Source organism: Natrix helvetica (assembly GCF_964273705.1).
Source record: "Natrix helvetica genome assembly, chromosome: 2".
In the NCBI taxonomy this organism is placed as follows: Eukaryota; Metazoa; Chordata; class Lepidosauria; order Squamata; family Natricidae; genus Natrix; species Natrix helvetica.
Genome location: NC_138552.1, coordinates 278425621 through 278433811, shown reverse-complemented (window position 1 = coordinate 278433811; position 8191 = coordinate 278425621). Strand labels below are relative to the sequence as shown.

The window sequence follows — 8191 nt, the reverse complement described above, 5'->3', positions numbered from 1 at the left end:
GCCCTTGAATTAGTATTAAAATTGGCATGTCTTTAATTATCCAATGTCTTTCTAAAGCTGTTTCTCTTCTTAATTCCATCCAGTGACGTGCGGTGAGGTTTATGACTGGTGAGGCACTGACACAGTGCTGGGTTTCAAATATTTTTAGACTTGTAGACTTCAACTCTCAGAATTCCACAGCCAGGCATGCTCAGTTCCGATTTAAAGCAACAGCATTTGTTTTTCTCCTTTGCTCCTTCTTTCTTTTTCTTTTTCTTCTCCCTTCCCCTCCTTCCTCCCTCTCTCCCTTCCTCCCCCTCTCTCAAACACATGCACACACACACCCAGAAGTTGGATTGGACTATCTCTCCTACCCCCTTCCCTCTCTCACTCACTCTCAAACAAACCCACACACACACACACAAGTTGGATTGGATATCTTTTCCAGTGGCTTGAAAGCAGTTCCTCTGCCATCCCCTCCATTCCCCTGCTGCCTTCCCCAAACACCTCCACCATTGCAAATGCAGCCTGCTGTCTGGGTGGGAAATGCCTGGAACACAATAAAGCCCACCCACTCACCTCCTGCTGGCAGGCTGGGATGAGAGGAGAGGCAGAGAAGCCGGAGGGGAGCCGATCCGAGCCTTCCAAAAGAAAGAGGCTGGGGGGAAGTGTGTGTACTACAGCATGGCTCTTTGCCTGGCTTCCTGCCTCCTCCTGTGGTCTCCTCAGTGCTCGCTTGTGCTCTCCCTCCCCAAGTGTAGTTTGATTGCAGGCGGAGCCACGTTGCCTTTTCAAACTTGTAATCAGTGAAGCTGGGCTAGATTTTTATATAGTTTTATCCAGCTGTGTGTGTGAGAGAGAGAAATGAATGGGGGCCTGGGGAGGAAGTCACTACACTTGGGGAGGGAGAGCACCAGTGAGGAGACCACAGGAGGAGGCAGGAAGCCAGGCAAAGAGCCATGCTGTAGTACGCATGCAGTTCTCCTGCCTCATAGTAGAGGGTGCTTTTTAAGTGGCTTTTTTTAACAGTTAAGCAGAGTCATCCACGGTGAGGCAGTAACTAGCTCAGCCTGACCTCAGCTCTCGCCTTTTTCCTTTTACATTTTTTTCTTTTCATGATGAGAGTGGAGAGGCTGTGCCTCACTTGCCTCACCTGACTGCACGTCACTGATTCCATCATCAAATCCATATCTTGACGGGGTGGGGGTGGGGGGTAGAGCTCCAAATCTTCAAGTATGTAATAATAATCAAATTCACTTTTCCATGTTCCCTCCTTTCCACTTTCACTCAAATGCTCCATTATTAGGTTCATCTGTTATCTTGTCTTTATCTTCTATATCTTCACTCTCTTCTTTAATTTTTGAGGCTCCAGTCCCTTCATCTTTTCTTGAGCCAAACAATAATCTATCTAGCTTCTTATCAAACCTTTCAAATCCTTCCAATATCTTTAAAATTCCATCCAAAAAATCCTGGTAGCTTAGGGTTTCTTCATCTGTATATGAATGCATATTTCCCAGAAGAAAAGAAAAAGTTTGAAATCCACTGCCACTCTCGCCTTCAATATCTCTTTTACGTATAAAAAAATTTTGTTTTAAAATTGCTTAAACATAAAATCCTTTAAATTTTTTCAAGAAGAAAAAAGAAATGAAAGAAATATATTTTCTTTTCTTTCCCTTCAGTCCAATAAAGATAAATTTCGCCGCTTTATTCTTTTGCTTAAAGGACTAATTTTTCTTTTAAAAAAATTTCTTTGGGCAATCATTCTCAAAGAAAAAAAAATCTCGCCAGCTGGACTCACTTTCATTGCCTTATTTCCGGAGCCATCTCCGACTTTGTCAGCCTGGGGGCTGTCTGTTTACCGCCGGCTTGGAGAACTTCCCTTGGGTCAATCAGGGACTTTGCGGTGTCCCTGAGACGAGCAAGGATTTTTCTCCCTGTCACCGTCTCTCCAGGATGGTTTAGGTCCCTACGGACCGTGCAGCAGGTAAAAGAATCAATGGCGGTCTCAGACTATCGAGACCGCACGTTGTGTCGTCGCAACGTCCTCCTCCCCCCAATTGATCATAGGTCATTTTTCAATGCTGTTGTAACTTTGGTCACTAAATGAATTGTTGTAAGTTGAGGACTACCTGTATTCATTGCCTTAAATTGACCAAACTATATAAAAGGCAAGATAAAAATCTAAATAAGAACCTTGGGAAGAACTCAATAAGTATGAAGGCCAACATCAGCCAAACAACCAGCAGCTGTGATTTAACTCTTGGCCCAGCCCAACACTAGTTCATTTTACTTGCTATAATGAATCAACAATCACACTGAGCAAGGAAAGTGGATTTTCACACTTATTTCTGTGCAGAATTAAAGAAAGGTACACTAGTCCAAACCAAGTGCTTTTGCTGAAATTCAAGCAGCTTTTTTATGAACATATATGCACATCAACATTTCCTCACATTTCATCACTTGTTCCTGATTTATTTAAGTCATGCAATTTAGTCTAAAATCCCATAAGCTTGTGGGGTGCACTTAATTATCTAACTTCTCCACCCTCTGGGTGTACTAAGAACATTGCAAATTACCTTTGCTTGTTCCAGCAATGAGCTCACTTACAAAATTCTTCAGCACAATTACAAAGCCACATCCTGCCAACTATATTGACCCTGGTTACATATGAAGCTCTGGTAGTTAGCTCCCTTAGCTCTTTGCTAACAGATACCGAAGTGCATGCTGATTGTCTGCTAATTTCAGTGAAAGCACAAATAGAGCAATCGAGATGAAGGTGCTTTGCTTGAAATTAATTCATGGCTCGCTTGCAAAAGCTCCTTTTGTTAATAGATTAGTAGATCACATTGTTGGGAAGAGATAATAGTAATAAAAGGGAGGTGTCCTGTCTTTTGGTATCTTAGCATCTCTCTGTCTGCTAGCCATCTCTTTCTCAACTTGGTAATTCCAGGTGTATTTGGACTCTAAATCAATTTTACCCAATAACTAGAGGTGATGGAATTTGGCAAATGCATTGAAAAGTACCCGTTAAAGAATGACTGGGCAAGGAAAGGTTTTTGAGTGAGCAATTCAAAAGGATGAGAAGTGCTACAATCAAGACTGTTTCAAGTGAGAAATAGGTAGAACATAATAGCTTTATCCCAATATATTTTTTCTAGCTGAGACCAAGCTATTCCTTCTCAGTCAGAATGTGCATTGCCAGGTGATTTTTAACCCCTGAAAGAGAAAATCCAACAACTGCCTTTCCCTGTCCTTAGAAGTAAAATAGTGGTTTAGAGGTAACACAATTTGTCGCCTCTCATGGCGTTCACAAAGACTTTGCCTCACAGGAGGGCCAGGTAGTGGAATTACTGAATTAGAAAAGGATTTGGGGGGTGAAATTGTGACTGAAAGTTGCTGTAAATGGCAGAGAAGTATACCACAAGGCAGCTCACTTGTGTCTACAGGCAAAAGTCAGACTCGGAACAAAAGATAATGGACAGTAAGCCAACACCATTCAGCCTGACAGCTCATCACCACTACATTGACACCCTCTGTGAAAGCTTACAAGAGTATATTGTTGTTTTCATGAGAAATTTCATGAGATCATCAAATCTGTTGAGATTTCCAGCAATTGACTTTAGTAATTATTTCAAGTTACATGGCTGCCCATCTCAAATTTATGACTCTGGACAGTTAACAATAAATAAAAACAGCATTGAAGTTTTTAAGAGCACATAAGGAGCTTCATCTGATGGGGTCCAGGAGACCCTTTTTTGCCACGGCACCCGCTTTCTGGAACACCATCCCCACTTCAATGGGAAAGAGTGTTGTAAGAAATGTCCTTCTGGGTTCGGCTCCAAGTGAGGAAAAAGACACTGGAGGCATGGAGGCTGCTTAGAAATATGATTTAATGTTTAATGGTGGACAGGACCACATTGCTTGAGGTCTTGGGGAAAAAGGTGATCACGTTTCAAGGTGTTGGGTGAAGAAGAAGGGTCAAGGGAGGGGCTTGCAGGGCTTTTTATAATCTAGGCCCCACCTATCTTGTTTCCTGTTCATGTGTAAGAAATGTATTCTGATTGGTTGTCAGACTCCCAGGGGGCCATGTAGGGGCAACTCTCTAGGCTGAGTCCAGGTTTGGTTGAATTCTCAGATGCCATGTGGTCAGTTGGGTAAAAGGCCAATATTATCATGCCTTAATCCCATCCCCCTGGAGCTGAAGAGGGGAACTCTTTATTATGTAAAGGGACTGGCTTGGCCACCTTAATGGCCCATTGACAAAGTGGGTGGAGGCAGGAAGCTGCAGGGAGCTATTCTCTCTTTATAAAACGTGTTTCTTCCTTTTCACATCTGGAGAAATATTCTGCCTTTTCAATATTTCCTAGGGTATTTCATTTTTCTGGGAGAGGGTTGGGTGATAACTTCCTACAAGAGTAATGGAGCAGTAATGACAAGTAATGTTTGTCACACTGTTAGATCAGCAAATATATGCTCAGCTACTACTATTATACATTTTAAGGTAGTATATACATCATCTTCCTGCCTCCCAATTTCCCCCACAATGCCATGAGTTGGCATGTTAGAGGTGGCATTACTAGCCTAAGAGTTGACCCTGATTTGATGGCATATAATCAAAGAGCATTACCAGACCCTGGAAACAAAATCTGTAACTTTCCCCATTGCATCTAACCATAACACAGTGGCCCGACAGCGTCTTTTTTTCTGCCAAGCCCAGAAAAGGAAGAGGGGAAAAGAGACTTAAAATTGGAGAACAATTAGAAGGGCAGCAAAGAGAACATCCTTCGTGGCTTGTGTCGTATCCTTCCAACACGGGCTTGAAAACAAAACCCGTTCTTTTGCGGTCGTTTCTCCTTGCAAACCAATATTCGTTTCTACGCGAACTCTAATCCCATCATGCACCAGAAACATTGTGACTGCCATAGCAAGCCAGGGAAGCCAGGGGGTTCCCATCATGCAACGGGCGCCGAGGTTCTTTGCCTGACTCCATTTCCCGGCATGCTTTAGTTAGGGCGGATGGCAGTGGCGGAGCTTGGCAGGTAAATCCAACGGCTAAGTCCCGCCCATGTTTGTTTTGCCGCGGGAGTGGAGGAACCATGGCGGGCTTGATGCCGCGGCACCAGGCTCTTTACAAGGGCTTCCGAACCCCGCCGTGGAAAGAGACTTTCCGGCAGGTAAACTTCTGCTCTCTCCTCCCTTCCTGTCCTTGGAACGCTGGAGGCGCCAACGATCCAAGGTTGGAACGCGAACCGGCAATTCCGCCGCCAAATTGGTAGTAGACTCCCGGCAAAGACCCGCTTCCAATCCGGAAGAGTACCTGGGATGCTGGCTTTCCTGGGCGGGAGACCCCTAGAAAGTAGTGAGAGTGAGCTCTTGAGCAAAAAATGCCTGCAGTTCATTCGGATTAATGTCAGGCTCATTAGATTCCTTTTCGCGAATTGCGCCCACGCCCCCCTTAAACCTGAATTCGTAATAATCACTGCATTTCAAATTCAGGGGTGAAAAAAGTTGAATTGCATTTCAAATCCAATGATGAAAAAAGGAAGGTTCCACATTTAGGCAAGAAAAACGAAATGCACAGATACAGTATAGGTGGTACCTTGCTCAACAGTAGTGAGAGGGATCTTGGAGTCCTAGTGGACAATCACTTAAATATGAGCCAGCAGTGTGCAGCAGCGGCCAAAAAAGCCAACACAGTTCTAGGCTGCATCAACAGAGGGATAGAATCAAGATCACGTGAAGTGTTAATAACCACTTTATAATGCCTTGGTAAGGCCACACTTGGAATACTGCATTCAGTTTTGGTCACCACGATGTAAAAAAGTTGTGGAGACTCTAGAAAGAGTGCAGAGAAGAGGAACAAAGATGATTAGGGGACTGGAGACTAAAACATATGAAGAACGGTTGCAGGAACTGGGTATGTCTAGTTTAATGAAAAAAAGGACTAGGGGAAACATAGCAGTATTCCAGCATCTCAGAGGTTGCCACAAAGAAGAGGGAGTCAAACTATTCTCCAAAGCACCTGAGGGCAGGTCAAGAAGCAATGGATGGAAACTAATCAAGGAGAAAAGCAACCTAGAACTAAGAAGAAATTTCCTGAGAGTTAGAACAATCAGTGGAACAACTTGCCTCCAGAAGTTGTGAATGCTCCAACACTGAAGTCTTTAAGAAGAGTTTGGACATTTGCCTGAAATGGTATCGGTTTCTTGCCTGAGCAGGTGGTTGGACTAGAACAGGGGTAGCCAAACCCCAGTCCGTGGACTGGCACTAGGCCACAGCATGCCAGTAACTGGGCCACGCAAACAAGCGAAGCCCCATCCATGGTATACAGGCAACTTGCAAAACCACGCCCCCTCCAATTTGCGGGAAAATCTCCATGGAACCAGTTCCTGGTGCCCACTGGACTGGAAGACCTCCAAGATCCCTTCCAACTCTGTTATTCTATTCTAGCTCAGAACTTACTGCTGATATGAAGTTTTTTTCTTTTTCTTTAGCGCTGTGTGGATAGACTGAAAAGTAGTCGGGCCAAGTTGCTTGAAAGATATCGTCAAGTGGGAGAAAATGGAGCGAGTAGATCAAATAAAGCTTTGCTGGTACAGGAGGTGATGGAAGTTGAGTGGAAAGCTTTGCATTCTGTGGATTCTCAGCTACCCTCTCTCAGAAAACAAGATTCTTCCCAGGTTAGTGCCGTATGAAGAAATTTGGGAGGTGGGGGGGTGGGGGTGGTCAGGACATAGGTCTGGTGTCCATGTTCTTAAAGCAGTTTCTCAACTTTAGTAACTTCAAGTGTGGACTTCAACTCCCAGAACTCCTCAGCCATGCTGGCTAAGAAATTCTGGGAGTTGAAGTTCACAGATCTTCAAGCTGTCGAGAAACACTGCTTTAAAGGGATCAATAGTCTTTTCTGATGTCATCATGCAATGGTAGGGCCAAAAACCAGGCACAAAATTTCAAGATGTAATTATCGCACTTGCAAATCTGGCTCACATCTTTTCAGATGTGACTTATTCAAAAGTTTATTTTTATTTCATATTGGTTTGAAATGGTGGTTTAGGACTGGAAAGAAAGTCCTATTCTTTCTTGAACAGCAATTTATCTGAATGTTTTACATATATGTTTTTCTTATTAAGCAAAAAGGAAACACTTCTGTGGCTACTTGTAGAAATTAACTTTGCATATGAGGCTTTTAAAATAACGTAAAAAACAATTTCAAGATCATTTGAAAAAATAAGTGAGATATGAGTAGAAACACAATTTACTTTTAATATTTTATAATATATTATATTTTATTATAATGAGCTGCTTTGTTGTGAGCTGCTCAGAGTCATTGAGAATCAGACAGTCTATGCATGCAATACATTATTATTTTGAAAATCCAAACATACTAAATTTTGAAGCAGTTATAACTTAGGTGGGTGGAAAAAAAATGAATGCTCAATTGGCATGTAACCTTGTATTACTTATAGAAAACCTGTGTTAGAAACACACTTTCTTTTTTAAAAAGCAACATATCATTCTACCATTGCTAAAATGTATCATCACAATAATTCTGAGGTTGACCTAAAAGTATACCTTAGAACAGAGGTCCCCAACCTGTGGGTCGCGCCCTATTCGCAACTAGACTGTGAGAGGGGGGCTGGCACATGCGTGGGCACAGCCTGACTCACACCTGCGGGGGGCGCCAGCACTCACAGCTCCATTCGCACAAGCGGAAGGCTGACAGCCCCACTTGTGTGGGCACCGGTGCTTGCAGTCCCACACGCACAAACATGGGCACCAGTACTTGCAGCCCCACTTGTGCGAGCATGCACACCTACCCTTCACACAAAATTATCCCTCCCCACAACCCCTTGCCCCCACTCCCCCCCACCCGCCCTGAGCCAACTTGGAAATTTTAGAGAACAGTGCCTTAGGGGAGGCCAAAATGCATTCCAGCTTCTTGAATGATGGACCTGAAGTTATAAAGCAGTGGAAAGGTTTTTACTTAGAACTCACCCTTGTGTTCTGAGAAATCTTTAGTAGATAGAGCCTAATGTATGTAGTTCACTACTATGGAAGGGTACTGGGCAAATATCTGTTTCCAGTCTAGATTTCGGAGACAGTATGCAGCCAAGAAATTAAGAGATACTTGGTCCTGTGGAGGAAAACTATGGCAAATCTAAACAGCATACTAAAAAGAAGAGACATTACCCTGCATATAGTCATGGCTATG

General features: G+C 43.4%; 1 protein-coding gene across 1 annotated transcript in view; it reads left to right on the top strand.

The window, feature by feature from the left end:
* The first annotated feature begins 4982 nt into the window (after positions 1 to 4982).
* The window catches only part of RPAIN (RPA interacting protein), a 12419-nt gene continuing 9210 nt past the window's right edge, over positions 4983 to 8191 (top strand). The window contains exons 1-2 of the mRNA XM_081943730.1: positions 4983 to 5153; positions 6474 to 6659. Coding sequence (XP_081799856.1) covers positions 5076 to 5153; positions 6474 to 6659 — 264 coding nt within the window. The 5' untranslated portion in view covers positions 4983 to 5075. The remainder of the gene's footprint in view (positions 5154 to 6473; positions 6660 to 8191) is intronic.